The 18,934-nt window shown below is 38.7% G+C and overlaps 3 protein-coding genes across 4 annotated transcripts; 1 reads left to right on the top strand and 2 right to left on the bottom strand.

Annotated features, from left to right (window-relative positions):
- Positions 1 to 6,104: 6,104 nt before the first annotated feature.
- ubb (ubiquitin B) lies at positions 6,105 to 8,381 on the bottom strand. Its single transcript, XM_033977880.2, has 2 exons — positions 8,285 to 8,381; positions 6,105 to 7,845 (listed from the first exon to the last, which is right to left on the bottom strand). Exon 2 carries the CDS (start codon positions 7,835 to 7,837, stop codon positions 6,236 to 6,238), a length of 1,602 nt encoding a protein of 533 aa, XP_033833771.1. The 5' UTR covers positions 7,838 to 7,845; positions 8,285 to 8,381; the 3' UTR covers positions 6,105 to 6,235.
- Positions 8,382 to 8,644: 263 nt separating this feature from the next.
- Positions 8,645 to 10,633, top strand: cenpv (centromere protein V). Of its 2 annotated transcripts, none has more exons than XM_033977901.2 (5): positions 8,645 to 8,732; positions 9,945 to 10,037; positions 10,124 to 10,193; positions 10,274 to 10,388; positions 10,488 to 10,633. In XM_033977901.2, exons 2-5 carry the CDS (start codon positions 9,946 to 9,948, stop codon positions 10,631 to 10,633), a joined length of 423 nt encoding a protein of 140 aa, XP_033833792.1. In that variant the 5' UTR covers positions 8,645 to 8,732; position 9,945. The 2 variants fall into 2 exon arrangements, with proteins under 2 accessions (XP_033833792.1, XP_033833791.1); XM_033977900.2 differs by lacking the exon at positions 8,645 to 8,732 and adding an exon at positions 9,754 to 9,843.
- pigl (phosphatidylinositol glycan anchor biosynthesis, class L) lies at positions 10,485 to 18,578 on the bottom strand. Its single transcript, XM_033977893.2, has 7 exons — positions 18,307 to 18,578; positions 17,685 to 17,784; positions 14,606 to 14,696; positions 13,729 to 13,796; positions 12,913 to 12,944; positions 11,538 to 11,671; positions 10,485 to 11,067 (listed from the first exon to the last, which is right to left on the bottom strand). Exons 1-7 carry the CDS (start codon positions 18,560 to 18,562, stop codon positions 10,939 to 10,941), a joined length of 810 nt encoding a protein of 269 aa, XP_033833784.1. The 5' UTR covers positions 18,563 to 18,578; the 3' UTR covers positions 10,485 to 10,938.
- Between the last annotated feature and the right edge of the window lie 356 nt (positions 18,579 to 18,934).

Below are 18,934 nucleotides of genomic sequence, written 5' to 3' on the forward strand. Positions count from 1 at the left end.
TTTAACATTAATTTTGTTTTTGAAAGGTGAAAGCCATTTGCAATAAAAAGAAAAAAACAAACAAACAAAAAACAATTAAATAATTAATTTGCATTTAATATTAATGGTTCAAAGAATGATCAGGCCGAATGGTCGGCCCCCAAACACTTTCACCTCACCAAATCTGGCCCTCTTTGTAAAAAGTTTGGACACCCCTGATCTAAGTCATGTGTAAAGAATAAAACACTTACGGCTCTCATTTAAATAAGGAGGTGGCCAACAAAAAGGATCATGAAATGTTTCATATAGAGGATAAAATACATTGTACTGGTATTGGTGTATCAGGCAGATAATTGTTTATTTACACTATACACTGTGTTGTTCAGTGAAAAATGGAAATGTATTGTTTTATGGCAGCCCCACCGCTAGGTTTTTCACTTCAGAATAGCTGTTGTAATGGTGTTGAATACTCTTGAAAAATCAAAGAACATAACCCTAACAAAATGACCTGGTTCTTCCAGGTGATAGTAGACCCTGTGTAACAGACACAGTATAGCATCCTCTATACCAATATGTTTGCTGTAGGCAAACTGTAGGGGATCTAGAGCATATTTAGTCTGTGATCTTACGATTCTCATTAGCAACCTTTCAAATGTTTTCATAATATGAGAGGTGAGAGCTATTGGTCTATAATGAATTGGTTCCACTGGCCCCCCTACCTTAGGTACTGATAATATATAGTTTTTTTTTACACAGAGTCGGGACCCTCCCTAATTGAAGACCCAGGTTAAAGAGCTTCTGTAACGGCACACAGAGTTCACCAGCACATTCTTTTAGAACTCATGGACAGATGCTGTCTGGACGTGCAGCTTTTCCAGGGTGCAGATTCCTCAGTTCCACCTGTACAGCTGGTTCAGACACTGAGAGTGGGTTGCTCAGACATCTCTGGAGCAGGACTGTTAGTGAAGAAACCTGGAGACGATGATATGGACAGAGGAGGAGGTGGAGGAGGAGGAGAAGGATCAGTGATGGGAATGGAGAATTTGAGGGTGGAGTCTCTGATGATAATGGGGGCAGAGAGTTAATGGAGGAGAAGATGTCAAAGCTGCTGTGGTGAAGGGAGAGTAGGAGACAGAACAGGATCCTGTGCCAAACATGTTGAAAAACCTGTTTGAACTCATTGGCTCTTACTTCATCTTGAGCTATGGTTACAGAGTTCTTCCTCTTGTAACCTGTGACCTATGTTAGAGACTCCCTTCCACAGGTCTGATGTTGTTGTCCAGCAGCTGCCTCTCCACTTTGTTTTTTTGTAGTCTTCCTTTGCTTGTTTTAAGTGGTTTTAAGCAATTTCTGAACATGTCTTGCCCTAGCTTTGTCTCTGCTTTTAAGAAGTGACTTCATTTCACTCGTAATCCAGGGCTTGTTAGGGAAGGACCGGATGGTTTTCTTTGGAAGGATATGCTCTGTACAGAAATTAATATAGTCTGTAATACAGTCTGTCATTTCATCAATACACATATATCCATCCATGAGTACATTCCAGTCTGTCCTCTCAAAAAAGTCCCTTAAACTTCTGCTGTCTATTTTCGATAAGTCTTTCTGGCAACTGGCTTGCAACATGGATGAAGGAGAACCAGGCTGTGGTCAGATTTTGCGACTGGAGGCAGGGTTATATCACAGTAGACCTCTTTGACATTAGTATAGAAGAGATAAAGTTTTCTATTCTCTTTCTAGATCCAGCAGATCTTCTTATATAAACAATGGTTGTAGTATCCATCAAAAATCCTAAACAAAAAACATGAAGAATAGCAACAAAAAAATTGCTAAATTTTAAAGAAAATGCAAAAAGGACAAATGGCATTTGGGGGCGTATGACTCCGCGTATGACACTGTAGTACTGTAGACAGCGCGTACACAGCAAAGAGCAGGAGAGAGCGAACAGATCCTGACACAGGGCAGTGAACAAGAGAGACTTTTGCTAAAGAGACACTATGGAAAACATTTTAACAGGGATGAAAAGAAACGCGGAGATAGACAGAGGTAATGAGAAGTACGAAAGTCACCTGAAAAGTAAGACGAGGAAGTCTGATGAAGCGCATTTAGCACTGGGCTTCACCGTGACTCCGGTGGGACACGAGGACAGACCGGTGTCTGCTGTGTCTGAAAAATATTGGCAGCGGACAGTATGAAGCCAAATAAGTTAAGACCCCACCTCATTACACCTCAGTCACGCTGATAAGACGCTGGAGTTTTTTCAGCGTAAACGTGCCAAATATTAACAACAATCATCGCGCTTTGTGAATGTAAACCAACAATCACTGTTGCATCATAAGGTGGCGTACCAAATTGCTAAATTGCTTGTTTTAATTTGATATTTATTTAATTTGAATGTATTATTTTGATATTTATTTAATTTGAATGTATTTATTTGGTGTTTATTTAATTTTATTTTTTTATATGATATTTAATTAAATTTCATTACATTTTATTTTATTTTTTCAGTATCAAATGGTTCAATCAGTTGTTCCAACAATATGTGTAGTAAGGATAAAATAAAAATAAAAAATATAATAATTTAATTATTTAATAATAATCGGGATAATTTTCTTCTTTATAGGGGGGCATGATAGAAAATAATTGAGAAGCACTGCCTTAAACTGTGTTGAGTTTAGATTTGATCAGATTGAAGTCATTCCTAAAATGTTTTCAGATACTCACACTATCACTTAGTGTATCATCGTAGCTTGGCTGAGCCAGCAGCAGTTTCACTACCTGCATGTGGCCATGCTCACTGACACACTTGAGGGCAGTGGAGCCCTAATCGTTCTGGATGTTGACCATGAGCTAGCAGAACATATGTCCATCCACCCATGACTGACCGCCAGCAATCAGAGCTGTCTGATTCGCCTACAGAACAGCAAGCCACAGACATAAACCTCATAGTTCACAGTTAAACAAAAGCCATATGACATATCAGAGGCATTGTGCTGTTAATTGAAAACAGTTACAGTTTTTGACCACAAGGAGTCAGCAGAGTTCTGGAATTTCAAAACTGCAAAGGTGAAGATCAAACAAAACTAAGACTACATTTAAAAAAAACCTTAAATCATCTGCAATGGGGCATCCCAGCCTCTGTTTACGCCTATGATCTCAGGTTGTGCAGCTGAAGTAATCAAAATTGACTGTAGACAGCATCAAGTTTATTTACAATTAATTATTTCACCAATATGATCATTGTATTTTGTAAGAATTGTGAATTTTAATTTGAAACTCTGTCTTTACTCGGTAATTTAAAAAAAACAGAATATGAGCCGTGTGGGGCCTGTAAGTGGCCTAATTTTGCCTTTTGACCTCTGACCCCACTGACCTGGCTGGTATGGGCATTGACATCACCTTGCTGAAGAGCTCCTCCACAAAGTGAATGTCTTTGGGCATTTCCACAGCAGCCAGAGGAGCTAGCATGACTGTGTATCCTGCTTGTTCTGCTGGTCCACATTGCACACATCTGAAACATAAAACACGGGTTGCTCTGGTTACTGACTGACTTAAAGCCTTTCCTGCCTGTCATTCAAAAACAAAAATGTATTTGACCTGTATTATATCCTTTTTTTTTTTTTTTTTTCCAAATCTATACACCAAGACCAAATCAGCATAGGAGGTGAACTGCATCTAAAAGAGGACATGAGGACTCAGCTCTGAAGATCAGTGAGAGTGGATACTGGCAAAGGACAAGGAATTGAGTGCATGGCAAACACAAAAGCTATAGTGGTAGGAGGGGGAGGATCTGAAGTCACACAGCTGGACAAGTGCACAAAAGTCAGACCGAGAGGGCACAAAATGTTTAAAGCAGGAAGCACCCCGGACCTCATCATAGTCTATTGAGCACCTCTTGCATATTGTTAGAAGAAGGTGTCTAGAAAAAGTTTAGAATTTTATTTGATTTTTTATGTTCTATATAGGGTTTTCTAAAATTATCTGTGGGTGCCTTACCGGGTGCAACATTCTAACATCAGTCAGCAGAATAACTTGTAAATGCATTACTAATATTAGGCGGGATGTGGATGAGAATAATATAAAAATACAACAACCATAGTTTCAGAAATGATTCAATCAATTTATGCAAGGGTAATCCAGAACAAGCAAACCTTTTGTAAGGCAAACAAAATCTGGTAATACAATTTTGTTATATACTATTATATAATATATTCATTTTTTTATGATTTTTATTTTTTTAAAGCAATTCAAAGTTTTAAACAGATCATTCAGAATAAGGGTCTTCACAATATAATAAGTACAAGCATTCGTCTGTACCTGCATCAAGACGTTTCTTCACCTAAGTTAGAGTAAGACATACTGTAGTGCAGAGCACATCGTGTTGACGATGTGTCATGGTACTGCAGGTGAGATGGCATCGAAGGCACTCAGATGTGCTGTGGTTGCCTTCTGGCTGGACACACGGAACTACTCGTACTGAACGGTGTTTAGACAGGCTCTGAAAACACAGGAATGAAAGTAGGACATATGCTTAATGTCTGTGGGAAATTAAATGATTCAACTAGACACAGTAGACCTATACAGATTTCACTAAAAAAAGACAAAAATCTTTGTTTTTGTTGTAGTTATAATACAACAGCAACAACAACAGCAAAAGTTTGCCGGCAAAGATCAGTCTCTGCTGAAATGGGGGAATGCCTTCCTTGTCCTGGATCTTGGCTTTAACATTTTCAATCATGTCACTGGGTTCAACCTCCAGAGTGATGGTCTTCCCAGTGAGGGTTTTCACAAAAATCTGCATGTTGGCACCTAAAAAAGTAAAATTTATTTAAATCAAAAAAAGCATCTATCCATTTTCTTCCACTTCAGGGGCTGGGTCACGAGGACAGCAGACTAAGCAGGGACTCCCAGACTTCCTTACCCCAGACACTGTGTAAACTGACACTTCAAATGTGTAAAAAAAAAAAGCACCAAATCTATATCGCAATTTTAGCAAAGTAATAATGATGATAATGATGAATATGATTTTATTTATTTATTTTTACTCAGTAATCAAATTAATCGCAAACAACGGTCATCCCGCTGTACATTTACATCGTTATTTTAATAGAGCCATTATACGCGCAAGTAGCAGGCTAGCTAAACAGATAGAAGTTTGAGTGGCTTATAAATTTGGGATATTTTAATTAATAGTCGGTCGCTTCTAATAAACTATCAACAACTATTCAACAAACTATAACATGCACCAAGAATTTATATCTACAATTGTTTAACGCTACTTAAATGTCTTTAGATTCCCCACCCTCCTCTTCCTCTATTCAGTTACGTTGCTATGCTGCCGCAGCTGTTGCTAAGGGCCCTGGTGAAGCCCCTGTTGAACCCCCCCATACATTCATCCACAGAAAAAGTAGTTCCTATTGTTTCACATTTCCTGCCAGCGCTTAGTTTGTTTAATGCATAACATGACAAGTTAGACCACTGATTTCACTATATGTAAGAAAAAGCGATCTAGCTACTATAATGTTACAAGTGCCAAAAATTGTCTAAATTGTATTAGACTAATTAAAGTAAATTACCTTTATTTTGTTAAAAGGTTTAAACTGTCGTAAATTGGTCTATTGTCCCTGTATTTTGGATGTAATTTTTTGTTTATGAGATGAGACCGTTTTATAACTCATCACTACTTCCTGTATTTTTCTTCTCTACTTTTCCAAAACTGACATTTACCTGATATGCTACAATGGCAATAACAAATCCTAAATTAAAAAGTGCACGATAGGTATTCTCATACGTGGTTTGATAGGATGCTAGTGGCATGCAATATATAAACCTTTCATAATTTTGTGAAATTAGGTACAGAGTTCACTGCTGTTTAAGAGCCATTATTGGGTCTTTATATATAAACTTAAAATTTGCTTTCACAAGATATCCATTATCAAGTAACCACTAAGTATACTGGTCAAACTGGGAGAAAATTATACATTAATGCAAAGACTATGCCTTTATGCTCATAACTACCTACAGTCCCACCGAATGCAAACATTCAGGCTCATGGTCAAGTAAACGCTGCTATACCTTTAAATTTCCTACCTTGACCAAGAATAATAGCAAAGAATGTTAACAGACATTAGTCAACGTTTATTCCTTTATTAGGTTTATTATGTGGTTCAAATATTTGGTCATTTTAGGACACCATGTGTAACAGTAAGGACATTGTATGTCATAACATGTTTGCAATTTGTCAAGAACATGGAATCATAAATTACTGGCCACCCCTCAGACGCAGCACAAGATGGAGGGTGGATTCTTTCTGGATGTTGTAGTCAGAGAGGGTGCGGCCATCTTCAAGCTGCTTGCCAGCAAAGATCAGCCTCTGCTGATCTGGGGGAATGCCTTCCTTGTCCTGGATCTTGGCCTTCACATTTTCAATGGTGTCACTGGGCTCCACCTCCAGAGTGATGGTCTTCCCAGTGAGGGTTTTTACAAAGATCTGCATACCACCTCTCAGACGCAGGACAAGATGGAGGGTAGATTCTTTCTGGATGTTGTAGTCGGAGAGGGTGCGGCCATCTTCAAGCTGCTTGCCAGCAAAGATCAGCCTCTGCTGATCTGGGGGAATGCCTTCCTTGTCCTGGATCTTGGCCTTCACGTTTTCAATGGTGTCACTGGGCTCCACCTCCAGAGTGATGGTCTTCCCAGTGAGGGTTTTCACAAAGATCTGCATACCACCCCTCAGACGCAGGACAAGATGGAGGGTGGATTCTTTCTGGATGTTGTAGTCGGAGAGGGTGCGGCCATCTTCAAGCTGCTTGCCGGCGAAGATCAGCCTCTGCTGATCTGGGGGAATGCCTTCCTTGTCCTGGATCTTGGCCTTCACGTTTTCAATGGTGTCACTGGGCTCCACCTCCAGAGTGATGGTCTTCCCAGTGAGGGTTTTCACAAAGATCTGCATACCACCCCTCAGACGCAGGACAAGATGGAGGGTGGATTCTTTCTGGATGTTGTAGTCGGAGAGGGTGCGGCCATCTTCAAGCTGCTTGCCGGCGAAGATCAGCCTCTGCTGATCTGGGGGAATGCCTTCCTTGTCCTGGATCTTGGCCTTCACGTTTTCAATAGTGTCACTGGGCTCCACCTCCAGAGTGATGGTCTTCCCAGTGAGGGTTTTCACAAAGATCTGCATACCACCCCTCAGACGCAGGACAAGATGGAGGGTGGATTCTTTCTGGATGTTGTAGTCGGAGAGGGTGCGGCCATCTTCAAGCTGCTTGCCGGCGAAGATCAGCCTCTGCTGATCTGGGGGAATGCCTTCCTTGTCCTGGATCTTGGCCTTCACGTTTTCAATAGTGTCACTGGGCTCCACCTCCAGAGTAATTGTCTTCCCAGTGAGGGTTTTCACAAAGATCTGCATACCACCTCTCAGACGCAGGACAAGATGGAGGGTAGATTCTTTCTGGATGTTGTAGTCAGAGAGGGTGCGGCCATCTTCAAGCTGCTTGCCGGCGAAGATCAGCCTCTGCTGATCTGGGGGAATGCCTTCCTTGTCCTGGATCTTGGCCTTCACGTTTTCAATGGTGTCACTGGGCTCCACCTCCAGAGTGATGGTCTTCCCAGTGAGGGTTTTCACAAAGATCTGCATACCACCCCTCAGACGCAGGACAAGATGGAGGGTGGATTCTTTCTGGATGTTGTAGTCGGAGAGGGTGCGGCCATCTTCAAGCTGTTTGCCAGCAAAGATCAGCCTCTGCTGATCGGGGGGAATGCCCTCCTTATCTTGGATCTTGGCTTTAACATTCTCAATAGTGTCGCTGGGCTCCACCTCAAGGGTAATGGTTTTGCCAGTGAGGGTTTTCACAAAGATCTGCATATTGGCACCTATGAGAAGAGGAGAAAAAAAAAAGCATTAGCGATAAAACATGTCAAACCTGTAAAGCAGAGTACTAGATCTGTAGCTTCCTTATCAGCCATTCCGGGCCGACCGCCATTTTGAGTTCGTGTTGACCTTCCTTTTGTTCGCCGTTGCCCTCAAATGGGCGATAGTGGAAATGTTGAGTCACCGTTAAAGAAAGTTTACCAAATTTATATTCCACAATCACAAATTTGACTAAATACAAAAAGAAAGGTCTGACTAAATAATTAACGTTAGCTTAGCGAATGAGGAAACAGACTACCTACAATGGAGTGTATGAAGCCTTTGTCAAATAAAAAAAAAAAAAAGAATACGACAACAATTCTACTAACAAGTTACAGTAGCACGCTATAATAATTACGAAAGGGTAAAAAAACAAAACAACAACAACAAAAAAACACTTACAATTGAGCTACGCAGCTGAAGTGAATCGATTCGCGACGGAGTGTTTTCTTCGGCTCTTGCTGAAAAATATGCCGCAGCGACAGCAAACACTGGTTTATATAGCCGTTTGCTTGCGTCATCGAATCGTATTCTTCCGCATTCAAAAATAGTTCTGTCTGTCTCCAACGGTCGCAAGTTACAAGCTATGTGACAACTTAAAACAACACCACTTCACTATCATGTATTTTTAGGTATAAAGCACACATTTTATCTGTTGTTTGATTACGAATCCTAAGAAATGAATGTTTTATAGATACAAAGACGCGGATGGATATCACCTACTTACGCTACTACGACAGCACGATGTAACCAGAATTTGCTAGAACAACCCCGGCAACCAGAAGCTTTCCGGGTTCCTGATTGGCTGACAGAGTTGTTTGTTTCACCAACGATTGGTTGCTGAGTTACAGTAAGTTATCTTTGATGACTAAACGCTCGTGACTATAAAATTTAGCAGGTCACCATATGATCAAAGTTCAGCTACATCGACCGGTAACAAGCATTAAGTTGTATGTATAGTTCCGACCTCAGTTTTGAACTTTGCAAACACGAGTAGCCTACTTAAATGACTTGCAGTTTTATTATAAAGCCTTTATAAGCTAAATGAAATCCCCAACAAAAACAGTTTCGGTTTTCACTGAAACTATCAAGACAGTCGTGTAGAAAATATGTTACTTTCTATTTAGTCTATCTGTTGGCTTCATATTTGGCTTAGGGTCTTTTGGCCTAGCTAGCCAGTCTGGTCGGTAATTGTGATTAAGGGGGCTAACTAGTCTTAACATTCAGGCTATGAATAGTTTGACCTTAATATGATCATTCCTATTTAGGGCAGTCAGACAGTCACCCCACTCCCAACTCAGATATGTATTAGCCTGTTTTTGTTTCTGGCAAGTTATGTTGTTCTCTTATTTTATATATATATATATATATATATATATATATATATATATATATATATATATATATATATATATATATATATATATATATATATATATATATATATATATATATATATATAGGTCACAATATTCCCTTACTCATCCCTGGCTGCCATGTGACGCCCAACCCCAGCTGATGCACCAGTGTTTTCAACAGGGCTGGGTGCCTTGCTCAACTGGTTCAACCTCAGAAAAATGTGTTTTTAACAATCTGCTGTAGGCTTACTCTGCCCTGCTTACTTTAAACTAAAATTTTCCATAAAGAAACAATAGTTTAAGTAGGGAATTGTTCAGTTTCAAAGTGTTTTTTTGCCCAAATGGAGGAGTTGGGATTACAAATAGCTTAGATAGATCAATGCTAATTTTCAGGCCTATGAAAACATATTCATGTATATTGAACAGGCGTTAACACACAGGTGAACTAGGTGAAAGGTGTTGAATATGAATGTGTTTTTTTCTTATTCATGAACTTTGTCTGGACTTTGCCAGAGGACTTGTATAACAGTAAAGGGTGGGACCAGAGCCAACACATTTCACAATAATCAGGTCACATTTTCTCTAGAACATTCGGGAAAACAGGTAAACCCCAGTTTTTACTAGCAGTTCCTAGCAGTATGAGATGTGACAAAGGCATAGATACAAAGTCATAAGTTGTGATTCCTTTTGCTTTATTTTAACAGAATGGACCTTGTCAAACATACTGGTGGATGCCACTGTGGAGCTGTTAGATTTGAAGTTTTAAGTTCCCCAGACCTCCATGTGTTTCACTGCAAGTATGTTGTTTCCTGACAATTTCATCAAACCAGAATTTCGGGTTCTGATATATTGTAAATGACCCTCATGCGTGTTGACTTTACAGTTGTAGCATTTGCACCAAGAAACAAAACCATCATTTCATCATCCCTAAAAGTAACTTTATACTTTTGCAGGTAAGAATTTTACTTAAAAGATAATACTACTTAATTGAAAATGTTTAATTTATTAAACCAATAAATGTTTTTGCTCACAGGGGTCAGATAATTTGACAACGTACACTTTTAACACACATGTGGCTAAACACACTTTCTGTAAAACCTGTGGAGTTCAAAGTTTCTACAGTCCTCGCTCTAACCCTGATGGTTTTGGTATGATCCAACAGCTCACATAAGACAGTCACAGCTCTCATGTGCTGTAAACATCTTGCTTCACTGTGTTGAAATCTAAAAGCAGTGGTCTTTGTTTAGGTATCGCCCCTCACTGCTTGGACCCAGGTTCAGTAAGAAGTGTTACTGTTGAAAACTTCTGTGGTGCCCAATGGGAAGAAAGCATGCAAGCTCATAAAAGTATTCGCAACATGTCGAAACCCGTAAATGACACAGACACAGAATAACAAGGAATAACATACTTTTTATTCACCTCTGTGTAAAAATAGTGTTAAAATCTGTGTTAAGACCCAACTCAACATAGTTATATTAATGTTTATATTGTAGTGTTTCTGATGAGTACATACAGTAGATTACTGACTTTTGATAGATTGGTCAAGGATAAAAGAATAGCTAAAGCATTAGAGCTAAAAATCATTGCTGATACAACCCTGGCCCCTGACTATTTCTCAAAATGTGAATGAATGTAAAGCTAATTTAGTTAAATTTGTGTAAATATACATTTGATAAAATGTCAAATAAAAATTAACATTTAATACATTTTGAGATTTTTTGGTCCTTGTGGGATTATGTGAAAAGTATTCACAAACATGTAGCGTGAAAACATGACATACAGGTACCGAAACCACAGTAGCTGGGTGCGATGACAAAGCATAGCAGCCTGCGGAGACAAAAGGGGGTTAATTTTATGTGTGTTTTTATATCATATATGTATTTCTTTAAATGGTGAATAGGGGTGGGACAAGATGAGACAAGTTACAAGATTCAGTCCACGAGCCAAGATGAGATTGTGATTTTTTTGATTTATAATCAATTTTGTGGCTCAGTTCTCAATTTTGATCAAAAAAATTTTATTTACTATTTTTGCTGTCATTGTACTTCATTGTTAGCACTTCTTTCAGGAACTGCAGCTTCTCAAAAGGTGTAACCCTTTTTTTTGTTCAATCCAAATGTTAATACACAAGGAAAATAATCTCATGAGATCTTATCAAAATTTTATTTTACGAGATCTTGTCCCATCCCTAATGGCAAGGATGAAAGGGTGAAAACATAAACCTAACATTAGAGACAACTGGACTACACAGTCTATTTTAACACTCCCTATTTTACACAGTCTATTTTAGTGCTCACTTTGGCTTGTCTGTAGCCCTCTAGGCCTATCATACAGCACACAGATGAGGGCAGCAGCCAGCTCAGGGGAAGCTCCAGAAGAGAGAGGTACTTTCTGATCACTCCAACAGTCTCCAGTGACAGCAAACAGCAGTCTGAGTTGGCACAAACACACAATATTAGGTTAATTTTATGCTATAGATAAACTCAGAACATACTGCATTATTTCCCATAGGTTTATACAGTGACTGTGGCAGTGCAAGTAATCTTTATTTGAATAATTTAATTGAATACATTTTGTTCTGAGTAAATGTTGCTTCTACCACTCAAAAAGGACAGATTAAAGGTTAAATAAAGCTACTTGTATTACATATTTATAATTACACAACAAATCAAGCTTATTTTTACTCTTTTTAAAGATTATTGGGGGCCACCATAGTCTCCTCTAAGGAAAACATTGTACTGTTATGGATTATACCCTGCCTCAAGTCACAAGAGTAAAACCAGTCTAACAGGTGAGATGTTGACACCTCAATACTAATACATAATTAATGAGTTTGTCAGATGGGTGAAAGGTGACCTAAAATAAGCATGTATATAAAAGCCTCACGTGTTCTGCCACACAGCTGCCACGTGAACAAGTTTAGATTTCATGCGCGATTAACTCAAAGTAGTTCTAGTTTCCTTTCACAACAGAAGTAGAAGTTTGGTTGTGATGTAGTTGGTCTCTCATGTATGCAGTATTTAACTTAAAACTGAGAGTTGTACTGTTTTCAGTAGATCCCCTAATAACTAAATTAATATAATTATTGTTTTTGCTCAGAGTTTTTGCTTAGCGAAGAACATTATATTTTGCAACATTTGTCTAGTAAGTAACCTATATGTGCAATCCCTCAGTCATCCAGGTCTGATCCATCGCAAAAGAAAAATAAAATTTGTTAACAGGACAAAGACGTTTCGTTGCTCATCCACGCCGTTTCTTCATGTTGTGGTCAGATTACCGGTGGACACTGCCTTGTATCTACCTGAAGGGAGGAGATAACTACACTGAAACTCAAAACCTTTTGTCTGTAGACCTGTAGACAATAGGTTTTGAGTTTCAGTGTAGTTAGCTCCTAGCAGCGACCTCTTCCCTTCTACAACGTTTAGTCCAGTTGACAGATTGTATTTTTTTTTTGCGATTTGTTTAGTAACAAAATTTTGCCACAAGAGGGCGCCGATGCACTTGAGAAATCTCTATGCATTTATAACCTCTTTTCTACCAAGTGGAATAAATTGTTGTAATTAAAAATATATATTTGCATGTAGTTTTTAACTGGAACAAGCATATCACTAATGTCAGATTCTTAGACTTTTGAAAGACATATACAATTTTGGTAGCTTGATGTAAACTTACCAATGGGCAGGTGTCCTGTATAAGCAAGATGGCTATAGAATGTCACAAAAACAAAAGTAGTGTTATTTACAATTAATTGGCTTGGATGGACTTACATAAGCACGTGGCTTCAGCCTATTCCTTTTTTGATTGTAATTAATGAAGAAAATGTTTTTGTTTTTTGTTTCAAAAAATGTTAACCAAAATAAAATTCATTCATTCATTCAATTGTCTCTTTATTGCAACATAAATACATCAATATTTAAAATTTTGACAAATTATTTTATGTTGTCTGTGCACTCTAGAACTTAACCTTTTCAACCTTGAGGCCCAATTAGTACAATGTAACCCGAGAAGATGAGTTCCGTGCTTCTCACCACAATTAATGTGAGTGTTTATCCTAAATCGAGTTTCCATGTGCAGTTGTTTATATGTTGACCAAAGCCAAATTCAACAGGAAGCCCATGAGAATTAACACTGTGAAATGAGTTCACAGCCATGTGGGTTCAAGTCTAATGGGAATCATGGGATATGATTTGGGAGCAGACTTCACTTCACACCATTGCTCTGATAGAGGACTGTGTGAAAGGGACAAACACAGAGCCAGAGTCTGATGCAGTTTTTGGGGTAGCCTCTTCAACGTAGTACTTGAGGGACTGGATTAACTGCTGCTCTCTGGGAACCTTGTGCCTCAGAGGACTGTGCATGGATGATCTCTCTGCTATCAAAAGGGCCTCTGAAAAATATTTATGTTATGTGTTTTCTTTTATGAGCAGGATAGTAGACTTTGTGTGAATGCAACACGTTTGAATTATTTTTTAAAGGAGGACTTGGCACCTGACAGCTTTATAGATGGCTGTGTGATTCGCATGGCCACTTACTCCTCGTCCATCAAAAGTCAGCACCTGAAACAACACAATATCTCATCATGTGGGGGAAGCCTAGAACTGGATATCTAAAAGTGTTTAAAAAAAACAAAGCTAAGATAAAAGAGACAATTTTTGGTTAAAGAAAAAGTATCTGGCTATGGGGCTGTTTGACAGCTGACAACTGATATTTTTAAAAAAACATTTCAGTCTATGCACTTACACACCAGAGGGTGTAAAAAGCCTAACTACGGACTTGGTATTTCCCCAACTGAGCTATACTCCACCATGACAATGCCCCAGAAATCTAACATGTAAACCCATATATAGCACAACCTCTAACATGCAAGTAAGGGTTCAGTTCAATATTCTTGTTCTCCTGAGAATGTCATGGTACGGTTACAATATTCAACTACCACTTCTACATCTGGTTCGTGATGTCTGTGTGTAATTATGATGATACAGTATTTTTTAATGAGTTGTGATTACTGGTCTTTTTCTCAAAGGTATGTAGTCTTTGATTCCAAGAACATCAGCAGCTAAATGTGAAAACAATTCACCCTAAACAAATAGCTGCTACCCGTTGTTCAACTATGTCTGTTCCTTTGAATGGGTTTTTCTTTGTTGAAGCGGACCAAAAGTAATTCCTTTGATTCTAATTTTGCCACACTCCCTTTGGCTATGCAGTGCCTGATCTGAATCTCTGTAAAAACAAATAGACTGAATCCAAACTCTCAAGACATTTATTTCCTTTTAGATCTAAAAGAGAATAGAGTAGCCAGTAGAGTACCCCCCCCCCCCCCCCCCCCCCCACCACACACACACACACACACACACAGTGACTTTACCAGATTGATAGAATTCATCTTTATGTGTTTGGAGACAACAGAAGACACCAAGGAGATGCTCCATTGTGCATTGGGATCATCTGGAAAGTTTCTACAAAACATGCATAATAATTAGGGAAATTAAAGCTGAATGTGTAGGTCTACTGAGAATGAGTGTATGGTTTTGATGTCAGAGAGGGTATACATTTCTCATTGGCTCTCTGTCTCGGTCTCTCCACTAACAATGACTCAGGACAGTTGTGTGACTAGGAGGAAAGTGATGGATAAGGCTACAAATCTTTGGCTGCTGGGGAATGGAGGGGCAGGCTTTGGTGCTAATGGTGCAGGGTCAGCAACAGCAAGGAGAGGCCACACATGGTGTCTATCATTGAATGAATGTGCTGCTATGACATGCCAATACCACTGACCTACATATAGATGCCTCTATCTTTATCTACATATTTGCATGTTTTCTAATCTACCATAGATGGTTTTATATCATTATATGTATTGTATATATATTTATTTATATATATTAGATAGATATAGCTATAGATATATATAGATATAGATAGTGATAGGAGGCAGCTGTGGTGACGGTGGTAGTGTGTTTGTGAAACTTAACAAAAGATACAAGACACCTGATCTTTCTCATACGGGATACAGACAGAGTGTCTGCTTTGCCATGGCAACAGTGCAAACGTCCTAGAGTAACCTCCCCAGCTCATGAGGATGTCTAATTGCTTGCAGGCATCTGCAGTTGTTGAACTTTGGCCTAGTTAGGAGATTGTGTGTGGGTTAGGATTGTTTAGTCTGCTCACACAGACCATGAAACAGCCAGACTCAGTCCTAGTACATACCCCACTCTGTGTCACAGGCATGTTATCTCAAAGAGTTACACCATTGCACAAAATGAACTTGTGGCAGAAGTGGCTCAGCGGTTAGAGCACTCATCCACCAACCTGACGGTTGCCAATTTGGACTCTGCTCATACTACCACATAATGTTGTTGAAAATCAATACATGAATGTCAACTTTTACTGACTCCACGCAGACGGAGTTAGTATAGCCTTCCCACAAGATTTATATTCTCAGTCAGTATGTAGAACTAATAGTCCCTTTCTATTTGTAAAAGTATCCTTTATAAAGAAATGATAAAGTTTCACTGTTGTTGATCACGTGTGATGATGATAAATGCATTGGATTGGTGCTATAACCATGATCCAGTGCATGCAGAGGTCAGGGCAGTGCAAGCGGAGAGGCAGTGGAGCATGCTCAAATCCCGCTTGATCACAAAGGGGCACCAGGGCCCCACATACTGTCAACACAGCTGTCCTATTCACTCAACATTAAAAGGAAAATCCCATTTTAAAACTGAAATGTGTGTTGTTGCCGTCTTATTTAAGGGGAGTGACTCACAATCTAGGTAAACACTGAAACACACTGAAATAAAAGGCCAGAGTACATACAGAGTAAATAGTTTGGAGCAATATAGGTCATATTGTTAGTGCTCACAAGTAGTTGGCACGGACAGACGTGAGTGAGGAGGGTAGTGCTGCATTGGGGCAAGTAACAAAATACACAGAAAGGGAAAATGGGCTCCTCTCCAGTTCAGCTGAAGTACAGACAGCAGAAGGATCAAAGTTCACACATACTTTGTGAGCATAAACTGATAAAACGCAGGGCTTTCTTTGTGAGCATTCGAAAGCACAGACACGTACACCCAACAATGTTCTCGAGCGCAGACAAGCTGGGCATGTGGCCAACTTATTACTGAGAGTTCAGGTCAGTGCCAAAGTTTATGCAGCTCTCCTGATGAGCCAGTATGCAGACATTCACATGCAAGGAGTGCCTGAGAATCACAAGGTCTTCATTTGAACCTGTACAGTAATGGACACAATCTGGCAAGTCAAAGCAATAGACAAATTATATCTTAATCAGAGCTCATGGTGTCACCAGCATAGGTGTTTTACACCTATGCTGGTGTAAAAGTAGCATGTTGTCTAATTTCTGTACTTTTTTCTCTTGATAGTTGTCTAAAAGCTACAATATTTTTACAGATATCGAGGTACAAAAATCCAACTAGACCGTCCACAAATTGAATCTAAATAACAAGTTACAGAAGGAAAAACTGATCTTAAGGTATACTTAATTTTTCATGTTGGTATTTTTGTAAACATGAATTAGACCCACCCGTCAATAAAGCTAGTACTTCGATTTTAAGTAGAAGACAAATGTACTTTTTTTTTTTTTAAACAAATACACATTTTAAGGAGGGTAAGACTCAAAATTGTGATTTGAATACATGCAATTAACAAATCACAAAAGCTGCAGTTTCAGAAGTACCATAATTTCCTCCACAAACAGCAAAACAATGTTATTCTGCATAAAAACTGCTAACTGTGTACTTTAGATCTGTAAAAACATGTTCTAAAATGTGTTGCTGTCAGAAAAAAATGCATTTTTTTCTGCCCTAATTTGTTTAAAATGCAATAATGCACAATCACAAAAAACATTAAGCAAGGTAGAAAAAAGTTCCCCTTATTATTCACATTATAGCTTTGAGTTATGATAATAAATAAGTAGTTTGTTGTAAACATTCCTGCTGTAAATTGTAAAAGAAAACATAAAACTTTAGTTTACTTTGCAAAAATGTAAAAACAAGATTAAATAATAAGTGATAATAATACTTATGTATAATAATAAATAATATAGCAGTTAAGTTCATATACTAAAATATGATGTATGTTCTTGGCTGCTCTATTGCATTACAATTGCTTGCAGCAGTAGCTTAGTTAGTTGAGAGTTTGCCGCAGCCTATGTGTTTGTATGTGTGCCCAAAGGGTTTAGAAAAGCACTGTATAAATGTTGACTACCATTTACAGCATTAGATGTCTCTTTGGAATGTGAAAACCTTGTAGGGGTTTAATGTCCCACTGGGAAAACCTATCACTGTCTTTGAGCAGTAATCATTAATTTAGTATGTTGATAGTTTACATCCATTTTTCAGACATCTGAGGAGTCCACAAAGCACAACAGTCAAATAATGTGTTTAACACATTACTTAAAACAAAAAGTGTTGAAAGAGATGGTGTCTTACTTGTCATCTATTATGGAGACCTTAGACCCCTGTATCCCCAACACCGCACAGCTGTTGAGTAGTTCTTCTTTACGCAAAGATCCTTGATTGTAATAATTTCCTGCAAAATACAAACCTATTTTAATTGTGAGTTATGTATTGTATCACAGCTGTGTTATAAAGAGTTACTTTTAAATGTAGAAATAAAATGACACTCTATTTGATGCCATGAGATTAGAACGTTTTCAAGAGATGTTTCGGTTCTTCATCTGTTCTGGTACTTAAAATATCAAGAAACGCAGTAACTTTTCTGGTGAGGGGTCCGCCAACTTTTTTTTCTTTTTACATAAATATGCTATAGTCTTGCCTGGAATGTTCTACCGTATGGCACTAATCCCCATGGAGACAAGCAAGGGACGCCACCAGGCAAAGTTGCATGTAAGATCTGTGAAAAGGCGACGCCCCTCACTGTAGGAATCGATAAATGATTGTCATACTGTGTAAAGTCATACTATGGAACATTTCTGGTCAAGCAATAACATCTCCATAGGGACAAGCATTTGGCGGACTACCGCCAACATAAAAGTTACATAGTGTATCTTAAACTGTCATAATGAACCACAAAGTGTGATTAAAACTGTACCTTCAGATAAACAGAGAAGATTAACACTGGCGTTAAACTGAACCAGTTGTATGATGGTTGGCGCGAAGAACATACATTCATCATCCGGGTGCGCGGTGACAAACAGTGCCCTTACAGCCGATAAATCGGTGCCATGGTTTGACTCAATACACATTACATGTTTGAATGACTTTACAAACCCTTTTTGATGGTGAAAGAAAAGGAATCTAAATAAAATTCCAAAGAATAATGACACGACAATCAACCAAAGAACCATTATTTTGATCGGCACTGTACACAATCCGTGCAGGAACAAGAGACCATAGTGTTGCTGTTCCGTGCATGTACCAAAACAATAATAATTGTCACGGCAGAAGATTAATGTTCTTATTTTTATTTTTGCGCATCAAATACAACCGATCTACAACCGCGGTAAATCCGTGTTTCTGTTGCAGACCTTATAATACAATTATCTGCGTGATTGCGGTGGGGAATCATATTAAACACAACACTGTAACATTCAAGTATTTATAGATTGTGTTAAAATTTTAACGACAGTATTTGAGTCGACAACATCGGTTTACATTTTACCATGCATTTTACACACACAGCAACAACACGGGGAAGCTTTAGACAGCGCACCACAAAG

The sequence above is a fragment of the Periophthalmus magnuspinnatus genome, chromosome 14 (genome assembly GCF_009829125.3).
Source record: "Periophthalmus magnuspinnatus isolate fPerMag1 chromosome 14, fPerMag1.2.pri, whole genome shotgun sequence".
Lineage (NCBI taxonomy): Eukaryota > Metazoa > Chordata > Actinopteri > Gobiiformes > Gobiidae > Periophthalmus > Periophthalmus magnuspinnatus.